Below are 16,624 nucleotides of genomic sequence, written 5' to 3'. Positions count from 1 at the left end.
CTTACCTAACCATCACTCTGAGTTCTTTTATTGTTAGTGACTTCAAACTATCAGAAATCAATTAATCTCTTACTTTCTTGTATGTGTATTTCTCACTTCGCCAGTTAGAATGTGTGTCTGTAAGGACAGGAAAGGGCCTTCTCTGCACTTTTTTTCATCTGTTAGAGCATTGTCTGACACATTGAAGGAGCTCACCAAATCCTATTGGTTAAACAAAGGAGTTAATGGCTCTTAGATTTACTTAGAAATGAGGATCTTATCTCTTTATATCTTTAACTTATTCCCTCTCCTGCTTAAATTTAAAATGTGAAAGGTCAACAGACTCCTGTCATTACTCTGTCAAATATAAGTTATAAAGCTAAGAATACCAAATACACTCAACTGGAGAAAAGCTTGTTCTTGTCTCCTTTATTTTTAAAGGTACTATTAGAAGTATTAGTACTTTAAAGTTTGGGGGTGGGGAAGTATTGTGATTACAGGTGGACACTTTTGATGTATGATGACCCTTAGAATCTGGAATATAAGGTAGTACAATTCAGACACAACATGATATATATATTACATGATATTCAGTTATTGAAGATGATTTTATGGTACAAAAAATTAAGCATATTAATCTAAAATTCTTTCTCTACATTTATAGGATGTAATTCCTGTTCATTACTACCTAATACCCCCACCAACAAAGACTAAGAATGGCAGCAAAGACAAAGAAAAAGATTCAGAAAAAGAGAAAGATTTAAAAGAAGAGTTTACTGAAGCATTACGGGATCTTAAAATTCAATGGATGACAAAGTAAGTTTTTGAGTGGGTTTTATTCCTCCAGATATTTAGTTTTGTTTTCCCAATTACAATATTGTGTAGATATCCACATTCTATCCAAAACTGCTAATAGTGGATAGTAGGATTACAATTTCTTCTAAATGTTTCCCATATATATATATATATATATATATATGAATATATATTCATTTTTATAATAATCTTTTGTGACAAAAAATTTAAATATTTCAATCACTTTAATTTGCTCTTGAAGATAATTTTATTGGTGGATAGGTATACAAAGGAAAAGAAAGAAAACTTTTTCCTACCAAAGATAATCATTGTCCTTTTATTATTTTTCTCTATATTTTTACATTTAGCAGTGTGAATGATAATGTGTCCTAGCTTTCCAGTTATTGGGGGCGGAGGGGTATGAGCATTTCCTGTGTGATTTAGTAGCCCATTAAAGAACCATTTTTAATTACTGTATAGTTGATGGTACTATGGATACAGTGTAATCTATTTAAACATTTAGCATATATGTGTTTAAAACTCTTTACTAATGCTGTGTGACCATTTTTATAAAGATTTCTTTAACTTCCATCAGGTAGCATAGTGTAATTTTTTAGTCAAACATTAATTTTTAAGTCATCTTGATCTGTTTTGCTAAATTGCCTTCTAGTGCAAATATAATTTCTATTTCATCTGTGTGTGTGTGTGTGTATATATATATATATATATATATATATATATATACTACTACTACTACAGGATGCCAAAAAGAGGCCATTATTGCTGTCTTAAATTATGTAATTACACTTCTTTAGTCACTAAAATTGAGCTTTTTGCAAGTTATTTGTTATTTGTATAGCTTTCTATCAATTATAAATATGTTCTTTGCCTAGTCTTTTATTGGAACATTAGATTTTTCTTGTCAGTTTAAATTTAATATAAAAGATATTAATGTTTTCTGTATTTGTCACAGATTTTCAACAACTTTGAGTTTTGGCTTACTTTTTCATTCTTTTTTCTTTTTTTAATTGTAGTTGGACACAGTGCCTTTATTTTATTTTTATGTGGTGCTGTGAATCAAACCCTGCCTCACATGTGCTAGGCAAGCGCTCTACCACTGAGCCACAACCCCAGCCCCTAGGCTTACTTTTTCCACGATATTTTATTCTATGTAGTTGAATGAGTTCCTTTTTCCACTTGTATGCAGTGTTTCTTTCATCACTGGTTTTCTGTGAGAGTCCCTTTAGCTGATTATATATGCATGCTTGCAGTTATGAAGTCTTGGAGGGAACAGAAGTCTTTATAATGTAAAAATAATTCCCAAGGATTGAACCGTTATGTGTGGGTCCACATGCAAATATACCTTCCCATTTAAAGCTAGATTGTTTCTCAACCAGGAGTCAAAGTCTTACTCTGACTTATTGGAGGATGAGTACTTAACAATACAACATAAATTTCTCAAAAGTGAAATTGCAGAGATTGACTTGTATAATGATGATAGCCTGAGAACCCCAATAATTCTGCTCCCCAGTAAAACTAGTGAAAAATTATTTTTTTAAAGAACAACACTCTAAAAATTATCCTAAGGGTGCACAGCAAGTGAAGAAACATGCTCAGAAATATCTACAAAATGGTAAGAAAAATGAAAGTCTGTGGTGTTCCAACAAAGACCACTGCTCACTCTTCACTCTCAATTCAGTGAAACAGAAATTTAACTTCAAACTGGTGCCAGTGTGGACACAGGCTCCCTCTCACCCAGCTCCCATGAGAGGGAGCACTTTGTTTTCAGGAGGAACCAGGACATCATTTCTCATATCTTTTCAGCCACCTGTTGCTAAGGCTAGGTTCTAGCAGAATGCATTCTAGAAGTGGGGATTCCCTTCTGCTTTTGAAAGACTTGAATAAGAGAAAAGCCAACTGCTAAGCATTCTGGTGTTCACAGTTGGGCTCTCTGGTTATAGTCTTGTTACCTCATCCTAGTTGGGAAGTATGATGAGAACACTGGACCCCAGTGCTCAGGGCACTGTGATACCACATCTGGCCAGGAAGCCAAGGAAACCCCAGGCTCCCTCCCTCCCTCCCTCCCTCCACCAAGAGTGCCCAGCTCCAAAAGTAGGATTGTCATGCAGAAAAATATGTCATTTTCCTGCCACTTGTATTTTGACAAGGGTATCAATGTCAAAACCGTTCAGTGAGGAAGAACTGATGTTTTAACAAAGGTACAGGGTCAGTTAGATAGCTCTGCGGACAAAGAATTAAGGTGGACCTTTGCCTTACATCTTCTACACAAATTTACTTAAAAATGTGTCAAAGAACTGAAGTTTCTGAATGAAGACATCATGGTAAATCTTAGAAACATCATGGATTACATGATTCAAATTTAAAAACATTTTTGTCTGAAGGCATAGCATCAGGACAGTGAGAAGAGCGAGTTAAAATATTTATATATATATATATATAAAATATATATATAAAATATTTATATATATATATATATATATATATAAANCACCAGATGCAGCTCAGGATCTAGTGTAGGGCACTTATATTTGTATATAAAGCTAAATTTGGATGTAAAATGGATCAGTAGGTTTCTGCAGAATTGTTTGGCACAGTGAGCCCTAGATGTGTATAAGAGACAGATATATATATATATATATATAAATTTTTTTAATATCTGAGGAGCTTCTATCAGAATATATAAAAAATTACAAGTCGGTAATCCAGAGTTGGATGGCCCAGTTTTGGGGTTTTTTTGTTGTTGTTGTTGTTGTTTTTGTTTTGTTTTGTTTCCAGTTCTAGATGGACACAATACTTTTATTCAGTTTATGTGGTGCTAAGGATTGAACCCAGTGCCTCACATGTGTGAGGCAAGTGCTCTGCCACTGAGCATAATCCTCTCCAAGATGGCCCAGTTTTATAAATAGTCAAAGAGTCTCAACAGACATTTCTATAATGAAGATTATAAAAAGCCAATAAGCACATGAAAAGATGGTCACCGTCCTTAGTCCTCAGGGAAAGGCACATCAAAACCACAGGAAAACATTGCTTTATGTCTCTTTATTTGATACTGTAGAGTTTTTGGAAAAGTCTAGAATTTTCTTCATATAGATCTTAGGCATTTCTAGACCTTTAATCTTTCTTGCTATTTTGTGAATGTGCTGTTTTCTCAGTTGGGCTCTCTGGTTATAGTCTTGTTACCTCATCCTAGTTGGGAAGTATGATGAGAACACTGGACCCCAGGCATGTGGTTTTCCTCATTTTTAACAAATCTGTTTATAGCTGGTATGTAAGAAAGCTGTTGGTGTTTATTTTCATCTGAACATCTAAAAGAACTCTTATATGAAATAACTTTCAGTTTACTGTTCTTGGTATTCTAGGTAAGCATTTGTACCTACAAATAGTGACCATCTTTGTCAATGACATCTGTATTTCAAATTGATGTCTTTTTTGACTGGAACTTTCAAACAATGTTAAACAATAGAGATGATAAACCAGGCATGGTGCTGCACACCTATAATCCCAGTGGCTTGGGAGGCTGAGGCAGGAGGATTGCAAGTTCATAGCCAGCCTCTGCAATGGCAAGGCACTAAGCAACTCATTGAGACCCTGTCTCTAAATAAAATACAAAATAGGGCTGGGGATATGGGTCAGTGGTCAAAGTACCCCTGAGTTGAATCCCTGCTACCCAAAAAAAAAAAAAAAAAAATACAGAAGATAAATGTTCTTTTTAGAAGAAAATAGTGAATGTTTCTCTCTCTTACCTCCATAGGCTGGATTCTAGTGACATTTATAATGAATTGAAAGAAACCTATCCGACTTACCTTCCCCTGTATGTTGCACGGCTTCATCAACTGGATGCTGAAAAGGTTGGACATGTTCTTTTTTTAATAAATCTTATTTTGTCTGTAATATTAGATAAGATTTGTACTTTAAATATAGGTTAATCCTTATCTTTGTAGTCTGTTCTTGCCAACTAAAACATGTTTCCTCAAATCAAGTGTCCTGTTACTCTGTTTTCATTAATGTGGTTATAGGACCTAGCCACTGCTGGGAGTTGACTGGCAGCAATGCTGGGTAGCATGTAGTATGTATGTGGTGTGACCTAGTAGTCTTGTGGTTAGTGAGAAGGGGTAGTAGAGAAGATAGCCTATGGGTTGACTTGTGACATTAACCCAAAGGGCAAGTTCCTGGCCAGATGGAAATCTGAACACGTGTGGTGCAAAAGTCCCTGCTTTGTGTTAACTTCATTAGTGATTCTCATTCGTAAGGATGAGCCACAGTTCCAGACTGTTGTAAGGTGGACCATGGCAGGAGGGAATTGCTGGTCATAATCAGTTAGAAATCAGGAAAGGTGTCACCTAGAGTGTGTTTAAAAGAGAGCTCTTAAAAGACTTGAATAGGAGAAAAGCCAACTGCTGAGCACTCTGGTGATCACAGTTGGACGCTATGAGTATAATAATCTTGTTACTCTCATCTGTTTTATGATTGATTAGAAAACAGCTTATTTCATCAGCTAGTGCTTTTCTTTTTTATTTTTTTTACTTCTGCTTTCATGTGTGGAACAACAGCCAATCACATCTCTGAAATCTTCTGACATGCAGAAAATGGGTGTCCTTTGTAAAAAGACAAACCAAAAAAAAAAAACCAAAAAAACATTTTTACAAACTTCATGTATGGTTTACTCTCACTGTTGATCTATAGCAGGAAGTGTAAGTTAGGTATATTTATGTCTGCACTCAAGTTTTCCAGAGATGTTGGCAACTACCAGAGTCTTCATCAGGAAATAGGACAGAGCCTCTGGGCTGCATGTAGATATAGATGATCTCACTGCAGACCCGGCTCTCATGGTCGAGACAACAAAAATCAAATGCTTTATTGTACTGAGCAATATACCCAGTTTTCAATTTCTCTTTTTTCTCCCCAGGAACGAATGAAGAGACTTAATGAAATTGTTGAAGCTGCAAATGCTGTAATTTCTCATATAGATCAGACGGCACTAGCAGTTTATATTGCAATGAAGACTGACCCCAGGCCTGATGCAGCTACTATAAAAAAGTACCTAACCAGTAAATAATCTTTCTTGCATCTCATTTCTTAGTTATTTGTATAAAAATTAGGGACTAATGTTATTGAGGATATTATTTTCTGATGTATGGTTTTGCCTATAATCAAGATTATCAATATTTGGGTACTCCCTCCTTAGAAATGTTGTAATAATTTTCTTCAGTCCTTTTAAGACTCAGCCAGGAAAGCATTTTGCTTTCTGTACCATTAAGTGTGTCAGGGTGGAATGGTTTGAGTAGCTGTGACCAAGTAGTCTCTCCCCTTGGGGGTTTATGTGACCTGGACAAATTGAGGGGACCAAAGCATGGCACCTAGAAATTAATCTTTAAATGATTTATTGACCCTTAGCATGAAAAGTATAAATTTTAGGGGTCTGGGGATATAGCTCAGTTACTAGAGTACTTGCCTCACGGTCACAAGGCCTGGGTTCAATCCCCAGAACCACCAAAAAAAAAAAACCAAAAAAACATTTTTACAAACTTCATGTATGGTTTACTCTCACTGTTGATCTATAGCAGGAAGTGTAAGTTAGGTATATTTATGTCTGCACTCAAGTTTTCCAGAGATGTTGGCAACTACCAGAGTCTTCATCAGGAAATAGGACAGAGCCTCTGGGCTGCATGTAGATATAGATGATCTCACTGCAGACCCGGCTCTCATGGTCGAGACAACAAAAATCAAATGCTTTATTGTACTGAGCAATATACCCAGTTTTCAATTTCTCTTTTTTCTCCCCAGGAACGAATGAAGAGACTTAATGAAATTGTTGAAGCTGCAAATGCTGTAATTTCTCATATAGATCAGACGGCACTAGCAGTTTATATTGCAATGAAGACTGACCCCAGGCCTGATGCAGCTACTATAAAAAAGTACCTAACCAGTAAATAATCTTTCTTGCATCTCATTTCTTAGTTATTTGTATAAAAATTAGGGACTAATNTTTTTTTTTTTTTTTTTTTTTTTTTTGGTGGTGCTAAGGATTGAGCCCAGAACTTTGCAAGTGCTCTACCGCTGACTTTCATCCTTGTCCCTTTTCTGAGACAGGGTCTTTCTCGGTTGCTGACGCTGGCCTGCAACTTGTAATCCTCCGGCCTCAGCCTCCTGAGTCACTGGGATTACAGGAATGTACCACCATGCCTGGCCCACCCTTCTGTGAATTCTCACTATCACATTGTAGTTCACCTGCATCCGGTTTTCCTGTCACTGATTTATTTTCAACATTGGGTGTCATTAACTTGCAAGGGTAAAAATATCCTCATTCCTTTAGTTATTATAAGTAATAACCTAAATTGCTTCAGCTACCTTAAATGATTTTTCTTAAAAATTCAATTTGCTTTATTCAGTACTTTTTTCTAAAGTATTTGGAATTGGAAATTGCTTTAACTCTTGCCACCTTGTTCATATTGACATTATAAGATCTTATGAATATCTTATAAGCAGTAATTTTCAAGTGGAATTAAATTTATTAAAAAACACTGGCCATTTGGCCATTGTTACTGCCCTCTCATATTTTCCAAATAAGAAATTTTTATAAACTTGCCCTTTTGTCAATATTATTAATTATTACAATAATTAACTGTTTTTCAAGTGCCAACGTGTACTGGACTGTTTAGGGCTTTGAAATGTATTACCTCATTTGTAGTGAGTCTTCCAAACAACCTGTGAAGTAGGACATTTTCATCCCAGTCTCATAGGGGAGAAAGTGGTGCTCAGGGAGGTTAAGAGGACGTGGCCAAGGAGCCATTCTGGAAGCGGGAAAGCCAGCGTTTGTGACCAGTCGTGCCTTTCATTTCTCCACATGTACCTGCCCTGTCTTGTGGAGCGCACGTGGCTCCTTTTCCACTCCCTGCTGCACCTACCCTCGCCACCTTCCTTTCTGCCTCCAGGATGAGACTCCCTTCCACAGGGCTGATCTTCCAGCCTGGCGCTGCACCCTGTCCTCCCTCCCCTGCAAGCTGCACTCAGGCATGGCAGGACCTAGCCTGGCCTCAGCACTGGCTCCTGTTCCCGCATGGCTTCTGGCTGTGCACGACCGGTCTACACTGCAGTTCTCCTTCCTTCACACCAGTCAGTGTTCCATCCCACTGCAGGAGTCTGCCTTAATCACGTTACACCTGCCTTCCCAGAACCCCAGGGGTCACAGGCCCATTCTGCACCTTCCCCGATCAACCTCATCATGGCCCCTGATGTCAGCTGTCTCCTACGCCTTCTATCTAGCATCAGTTACTTTGTGAAAATAATATAATTTCCCCACATTCAAGTGTATGTGAAACAACACCTCTGACTCATATTGATATTTCAGTAAATATTAAGGTCCATTTTTCTCTCCTGATATTTTGCCTGTGTTGTTTAAATTTTATCCATGGAGGAAACTCAGTTCCAGGTTACAGTGAGCCAGAAATGTATTCTTCCCCACTGTTTTCATCTCAAGTGTTTTCTTCAGCTTCTGCCCTTTGGAGAGTGCTGAACCCTGAACTCTTAACAAAACTATTGACGGATATAGTGATAATCATAGAGTGCTTGCTGTTAAACAGCATACCTGTCAGGGCTTTGAAATAAACTTTGACAAATCTAGAAAAGAGCCAAAATGCACTAAAATGCTGAATTAAGCTGGCTTTAAGATTCTGACAACATTGGATCAGTTTGTCCATTTCCTGGGACCTTTCTTTGGACTCCGAACAGGTTGACTTAGAGTAGAATACTTTTATTTGAAAACTTGAAGTGGCAATGTTTAAGATAAGTTGCTTTTGAGATCCTATCAGGAAATGGTTATTTTTTCCTTTGGGGTATTACCTGTTAGCAGATAGCAGAGACTTATTAGTCATTGATTTCTCATTTTCATGCAAAATTGTTTTCACTTCAGTCACTCATGAAAAATAATACAATGGCCATTTTACAATCCTCAAAATGATACTGGCTTTTTGTATGTCATCTGATACCAACTTTTAGTTACATTTAGACCACTTACTTAATCATTAAAGTTAAATTTAGGATTTACTTAAGTTGCTTCCAAAATGTAGTGAGATCAGTTCATGGATACTTAACTAGATCTGATTCAAAAGGTGTTTATTGAGCAAATACTGTATGTAAGACTTCACTGGGGAGAACTTAAAAAATGAACAAGGTACATTACTTTAAGAAAACTTAACATCTAAAGAATGTAAAGATGAAATATAATCGGCATTTTAAGATACAGAAGCCTACAGAAGAGAAAGCTGCCTTTCCTGAGTGGGGAAAGCCCTAGGAATTAACAGGAGCATTCTGTCTGAGCAATTTGTTACTAAGGGACAAGAGTATAGGAACAGAATATTCCAGATGTGTGGAAATTAGACGACTGAGTCAGAGGATGCTGAAATAGAAAGGCACCTTGCAGGTGACTTATTCCAGGTTTGGCAAGTTCAGAGCACCCAGATTGCCCCCAGCTTGCCTTCTGCATCCTTCCAGCCCTTTTCTGAGCAGTCAGAATTGGCCAGTCACGGTGAGAGTGACGAAGCCCGCCATGCCATCCAGCTCTGTTCCTCAGTGCTCCTTCTTCTCACAAAGGGAACTAATAGTTGTGCCTGACTCCCAGGTTGTCATAAAACATAAATGAAAGACTGCAGAGAGGGCATCTGAAAGGTGGGGGAAAGAGGGTCACTCAGTAAATGAGAAGCCGTGTAGATGCCACCAAAGTCAACTCATAAATCCTGTTGTTCTTAAGTCCGGAGTGACCAAGCAGCTCTCAGATATGTTTCCACAAAAAGTGAGTGAATGTGGTTCTTTAAAGCTTTGAAACCCTTAGTGCTAAACTGTTAAGCGTCTTATAGACAAATTTTATCTACTTTGCAACTGTGTTAAAATTGTAATGGCTTCTTAGGTAAGACCTCACAGAACCAGATGGACTTTGGACCACAGAATGTACCTATCTTGGGCAATGTTTTAGCAGCAACGTTTTCATGGTACTTAGTCTTCCCATGCCCTACCATGTTGCCTCTTGAATTAACAGGACTCGGTGTGCAAGGTTAATGGATGAGCCCCGGAGCCCCCGAGCTGTTGGGCTGGGAATTGTCTTTCCTACTAATTCTTATAGATTAGTCCCGGTGTTTCCACGTGTCACACGCTTCACCCTGGCTCCTTCAGAGCAGTCTTACTCCTAGGGCATCCACAGCTTCATGCCTCCTGGTCATTTGCTCAGCACTCTCAGTCCTCATGGTCTTCATTTGTATCTGACATGAGTCGGACAGAATGCCAGAAATCAGCAAGCATTCTAGAGATTTGCTTTTCCTTGAAGGAAGGTGGTACCTGTTTCACTTGATAGTTGTTGAGTGTCAGTATGTCCCAGGCACCTGTGCATACTGTTCCTGCACCAGAGCAAAGCAGTTCACTCTAGGGACTGAGCGCATGTTGCAGAGGCAGACTGCTAGCCTGAATTCCACATTGGCCACTTCCTCACTACAGGTCTGTGGATAAATTCTCAATCTCTTAGGGTTTCAGTTTTCTCCTTCACAAAATGAGGATAATGAATATCTTACTCACAGAATTGAGTTAAATGAATTAATATGTTAAATGCTAGGATGGTTAGTGGCATATTCAGAGTAAACATTGTGTTTGCTCTATTTGTACATAAAAATTCATGCCTAGAAGAACCTGTCTTCCTGTCCATATCCACAAGTGAAGATATAATAATGGCTATTTGTAAGAAATCTAGAAGACTGGGGATATAGCTCAGTTGGTAGAGTGCTTGCCTCTCACCACAAAAAAAGATAAAAGGCTTTTTTGTAAGAAATCTGGAGACTACAGAGAATTGGCCTAGGGTTCTGTAGCTGAGAATCAGTTAAGAGCTGATTGCCCTTTCAGCTCTGTTGCTAATGGCATTCTATTTTGCCCAAGCACAACTTCCTGATTCGCTTAATCTCTGTGTGTGACAATGGCTCATTTAATGTTTATTGATATAAGGAATCATATTTGATGTAAAATACAAATGTACATATGTGAGTCTAAAATAGTTCTGCATTGTAAATCTTAGGTAAAAGACTGCATGCAATTTAATTTTAGGTAATATGGTCATGATAACAAATTTTACTAATCTGTGAAATATTTTTTTAATTACTATTCAGTGATATGGACAAACAGAAGTCCACCCTGGTAGATGCCCTTTGTAGGAAAGGATGTGCCCTGGCGGACCACCTTCTTCACACGCAGGCTCACGATGGGGCAGCAGCTGGTGATGCAGAAGGAAAGGAAGACGAAGGAGAGTGTGCTTTGGAGTCTCTGTCAGAGACGTTTTGGGAAACTACAAAATGGACTGACCTTTTTGACAATAAGGTAATCTTCTGCTCCTTGTTTTAACAAAACTCTCTTGAGCCTCACTGCTGCCAAAAAAGGAAGGGAAGAATGAAAGGAAGCTCTCAGCTCGGCTCTGAGGAGGACTCCGTGACCCTGTGCCTCATGTTTGTCCTGCCTGTTTTGAAAACATTTACCATTACTGTACGTCTACAGAGGGTCTGTTTAACCATGATGATCCTCAAAGCAATTTGAAAATACATGTAATAGTCTTTTAGTTAAACCAGTTATGTATGAAGGTAAATCAGAGAAGTCTTCTAGAAACATCTTCAGGCCTCCTCACCTTGTTGATGCGCTAATGTGTGTATTGAGGGGCGGTTATACTGATTGCTTAGATACTATTTTCCTCAAAACCCCCTAACTTCTAAATAATTATTTTAATTGGAAGCTACTCTGTTCTGAACCCTTTTTTGAAAAAATGTAGTTTAAGATTTTAGTTATTAAAATGTTTTCAGTCCCCTTCAGCTCTCTGCTATAATTCCGACAATAGAGATTATATAACTACTAAGCCAGATGCAGTACACTCCTTTAATCCCAGCTACTCAAGAGTTTGAGGCAGGAGGATCCAAAGTTCAAGGCCAGCCTCAGCAAGAACCTGGGCCCTGTCTGTTAGGGAATGTAGCAGAGCCTGTGAACACTTGGTGGACCTAACAATAAGACCCTTAGGGATAATGCTGCCTATGCATTCCATGACTAGTCTGTTCACTACATTTGCAGCTCGGTTGTTAAACACTTGCTTGGCTCCAGAATACAAATCAGTGTGACAGGAGTCCTTTCTTTGAGGACATTCTCTACATTCTAAAATGGAGTCCAAAATGTAAATAAATTATTACAAGTAGATTTGACAAATGTAATAATTAAAGGTACAAAACGTGTACAAAAGGGACCTGTATATATAATTTGATAACTTTTTTGAACTTATCCTCATTTACAATTTTAGTGATTTATAGTGTCTCTCTACATTTTTTTGTATACCTGCCCTAATTTTTGTTTTTGCAATTATTTGTGTTAACTCTGGTTTCTTTTACATGAAGAGGTATTTTAAAGTAGATTTCAACAGCTAGTGACCTCTCATATTACTGTTTTTCTTCCCCAAAATAAATTACCTCATCTATGGAATTCCTCAGTCCTTTCAAAGACACTATTTGTTTTTTAAAGTTTTTAAAAATGTGTTTGATGTAACACATTGATTTTACTTACACTTCTGTTAAAGCCTTAATTCTTCTATTATTAAAGTTATATGCTTTAAAATGTAACCATTTCATAGATAACCTTTATCTTGTTCTATGTCATAGGTTTTGACATTTGCATACAAGCATGCATTAGTAAATAAAATGTATGGGAGAGGCCTTAAATTTGCAACTAAACTTGTGGAAGAAAAACCAACAAAAGAAAACTGGAAAAATTGTATTCAAGTAAGTGATGTTAAAATTGTCTTTTTTTAAGTGTCACTTCAGTATTGCACAGTGACGAGAGACTTTTAAAGGGCTATGGCAGTGACATAGCAATACTGATGTTATCATGACCAGTTATTACTTTAATTAATGTAATGTGTATAAGAGACCTCATTAAACTATTTAAATTTTAAAAACATTCTTCACTTCTGTGGGGCCAGGGGAGAAACTTGTATTAGCTCCAGATCTTTTCAACAAGAAAAAAATGCATTGTTTTATATAATTAGAAGACAGAATTTTCCTTTATGAAGAAAACTTTCTTTTAATTAAACTTTTGACTCCTTTAATTTTCTTTTAATACCACAGTCCTAAAATGATTGAACTCAGAGCTTGTATTTGATTTTCTTCACTTGAGATCCTAGGCCACTTTTGTTAATTATTTTACCATGTATCACGTTGTATAAGAGAAACTCTATAGTTGAGCTTTCTATACAAGTTAATATAAAAAAACTTACGGAATTTTGCAGAAATTATTCCTGCAATTGTCTTTGAATGCATAATTGTTTTATGCCTGAATGATATATGACAGCAGGGAGTTTTGGTGGCACCAGATGCAGCTCAGGATCTAGTGTAGGGCACTTATATTTGTATATAAAGCTAAATTTGGATGTAAAATGGATCAGTAGGTTTCTGCAGAATTGTTTGGCACAGTGAGCCCTTGGAACTTTTTCTGTATACAAGTGTGCATCAGCCAGTGAGTCCAAATTGTAAGACAGTTTAAAGTAGGTTCTTCAGATCTTTTACTTGGGTAAGAGAACTTTTTCTGGAGCTAGTTGTTATTATGTCTAGTGTGGTTTTCATCATAGAATATAATTTGTGAGCTATATTATACAAATGTGAAAGCCAGTGGCGCTTCCAGAGATTGACATTGGGCATTATTTCCTAATGTGTCTCCCCTCAACTCTGCCCCACTATTGTCTGTTCTACACCCAACAGCCAGAAAGATGTCTTTTGATGCCTACTAGGCATCTCTGTCACATTAGAGTAAATCCAACCCCTCCCTGTAGCCCATGGGTTCTTGCCTGCTTTTCTCCAACCATGTCCACACCACACTTCCTCTTCACTGTTTCTGCCACACCAAACTCTCCACAGTGGCTGCAAACAACCACACCCTTCCCACTGAAGGCCCTGAACACTGCCGTAGTGTCTAATGGAAAGTTCATACCCAAACTCTTAGAGAAAATTTCATCTTACACGCCACCTCCTCAGAGATGCATACTTGCCCATCTAGCTTCCCAGCTGTACCCTGTGGTGTATCATTTGTTTTCGTTGTGTACCAGATCAGTAACTTCATACTTGCTTATTTGTTTTTCCTGATGGATCCTGTTTCCTGAAGGTGGAGAGTTGGTTTAGTTAGCTATCTTCTCGGTGCCTAGAACAGTGTCCTACCTAACAGCAGGCACCCAGAACAAATGAGCGAAAGGAGGTTAGGGTGGTAGTAGCAAGGTAAGGAAGTTAGGCTGGACAGAAGGGACTATGGCAAGGTTGATAAGAGGAAAGAAGGAAGGTTGTAGCAGTCATGGTCACGTGGGAGGGAGGGCCAGTTGGTGGAAAGTTGGTTGGTTGATAAGAAAGCTGGGTACTAGGGAAGAAAGAAGGTCAATGGGTGGTGGACTTAGGGTTGGTTGATAGAAAGAAGGAAGATTCTGTCTGCTGTTACTTTACTGTTGCTAAATAGTTGATGGATAATTCACCCTAAATATTGAGCTTGGAAATCTGTCATCTCTTAGTAATATATTAATTGTGTTTTATTGTAGCTGATGAAATTACTTGGATGGACCCATTGTGCATCTTTTACTGAAAACTGGCTCCCCATCATGTATCCTCCTGATTATTGTGTATTCTAAAATAAGAACCAAGACTTTAAATTTTGAAAAGGAAAGTTTTATAGTGAATGGATATAAGAACAAATTTGTGGCATTTTTAGTCTAATGCATGTTTTCATCCACTATCAATACTGATCATTAAAACAATGTGTATTTATCAGAGAATTCACTGGCGTGTGGCTTAATACATGTAAATGTAGACTCTGACATCATGGTGTTTTCTTAATGCCTCAGATGGCTGGCAGGAGAGGATAAACCTTGCTGCCAACCCCGAGCACTTTGAGTTGGGTCACAGCTTCTTACATGCATGATAGTTTCAGAACAGCAACTTTTAACGCAAACCTGTAAAATTCTATTTTTTATTTTATAAATGAACAGGGTTTTAACACGCTCAACTTTAATTTTTTTCAATTGTATAAAGGCCTTAAAAAAAGCTACATTGAGCGTAGCTAAAATTATTTATTGGACTAAAAATTAACAAAACCTCATTTCCAGGGTTTTTTTTTTTTTTTTTTTTTTTTTTTTGGGCAAATGTTTACATTCAATTAAGGGGAAAAAAATAAAACCTTCACAAATGTGTAGCATTTGCTAGAACATAACTGTTTCAATAAATTTTCAACTTGTGGTTATGATAGGCAAGTCATTTTTTACATCCTTGAAGTACACAGTATCAGAATGAATTAATAATGCGTGTATAAGTGCCAGACAGCTGACTCTTTATCAGGTATTGTAAAGATACACACGTGGTATGTTTATTAAAGTTGAAATAATGTAAAACACATGAATAAATGTGCAAAACCGGAATCACAGTACACCATATGCAGTCTGATACCTTAATTTTTTTTAATAAATAATAAAAGTGAATATTGAAGCTTCCTAAAGTTGGTCTTAATTTTTCATAAATCAAATTGGGGGTTAAAACAAATAATATATATTAAATCTACAGACAAAAAAATAAACAAGTAATTTATTTTATACCGTTTCTTATAGGCTTGCAATTATTTGAATATATTTCCAGTTCTTATTGTGTGAATGGCTTTTGTGTATGTTCAGCTTTTTATTATCTTTTTTTTTCCTGGTTACTATTCTTGCTTCTTTTATCCTGCCTCCATGAAATAGACAGAAATAGATAATATTAAAACATCTGTTAATTACTTATTGAATAGCAAATTGTTTGTGTGTATGTGTGGTTTTTTTCATCTTGTTCCTATAGAATTTTACTGTTGTAAAAGACCTACCAACTAATCTAGTCTAAGTCACTCAGAACTGCTTTTTATCTGATGAAAGCATTAGAGCCTTTATAAGAAAACACAAATATACACAAAAAACGTTTTGCACACAGTGTCCACAGTCAAAAGTTCCTTTGTGAACAGCCACTTGGACATGTTCTCTCATGGTATGACAAGTACTTTCATCTGCACACATTGAAATCCCCATATAGTGTAGGTTTAGTCCTGTAAGAGAATGAAAATCTGGAAAGAGTACCGGGACTACTTCTCAAGCTCACCCTGCCAACTGACTGATTCTTTGACCACCTCGGGCAGGTTCCTACATCAGTTGGTCATGGCCCTGGGGCCTTCTGTTTTTGTAATGAGGGTTTTATTGGACTGCACATTGCTTCACAAATGTTACAGCCAGGGGCAGCTGCTGGGTTCTGTCCAGATCTTACTGTGCTGCCTTCGGGACAGGAGAACCTGAGTGAGCTCTAGAAGAACATGTCAGCAAAATCATTCCTGTTTCTTTCTATGTGATTAGATTAAGAATAATGTAAGAAAGGATGCAAGAGGTAAGATGGTGTTTTTCAGTCTGCTTCTGGTCAGAGTAGCCAGCATTTGCCCCATACCCACTGAAAACAAAGAGGTGGGTAAAGATAACTTTTTAAAGAAACTTTACAGAGTGTGTGCTCAATACTAGTTCCGTGACCCATTTCCAGTGATAAGCAGCTCCCGATCATTACTGGTGATTTTGCTGTCATGTGATTTCTCAGTCCTAATATTACCTGCATCTTTATCCCAGAACAGTCCAGCATGATCCTCCTCTGGGACACCACAAATCTCAAGACACCTATTTTTCACTTTATCCCACCCCAAGAAGTCCAGGGTGCAATGCTGGAAGTGCAGCCTTGCTGTCTAGCCTGGCTCAGGCAATGACAAGCCTGTGCCTGACCAGGAAACTACAGTG

At 37.5% G+C, this 16,624-nt stretch overlaps 1 protein-coding gene across 3 annotated transcripts in view; it reads left to right on the top strand.

Moving 5' to 3' along the window:
- The window catches only part of Tpp2 (tripeptidyl peptidase 2), a 65,921-nt gene extending 50,597 nt beyond the window's left edge, over positions 1-15,324 (top strand). For 2 of the 3 annotated variants that reach the window (XM_015484112.2, XM_015484111.2), the window contains 6 exons: positions 644-795; positions 4,547-4,643; positions 5,702-5,832; positions 10,938-11,145; positions 12,459-12,578; positions 14,375-15,324. In XM_015484112.2, the coding sequence (XP_015339598.1) occupies positions 644-795; positions 4,547-4,643; positions 5,702-5,832; positions 10,938-11,145; positions 12,459-12,578; positions 14,375-14,464 (798 nt within the window). In that variant the 3' untranslated portion in view covers positions 14,465-15,324. Of the gene's footprint in view, positions 1-643; positions 796-4,546; positions 4,644-5,701; positions 5,844-10,937; positions 11,146-12,458; positions 12,579-14,374 lie in introns of those variants that run through there. The other variant, XM_015484113.2, reaches the window with a different exon arrangement.
- Positions 15,325-16,624: the final 1,300 nt, after the last annotated feature.

The sequence above is a fragment of the Marmota marmota genome, unplaced genomic scaffold (assembly GCF_001458135.2).
Source record: "Marmota marmota marmota unplaced genomic scaffold, marMar, whole genome shotgun sequence".
Classification (NCBI taxonomy): Eukaryota; Metazoa; Chordata; class Mammalia; order Rodentia; family Sciuridae; genus Marmota; species Marmota marmota.
The sequence above is the reverse complement of the archived record's forward strand: the minus strand, read 5'-3'. Positions and strand labels throughout refer to the sequence as shown.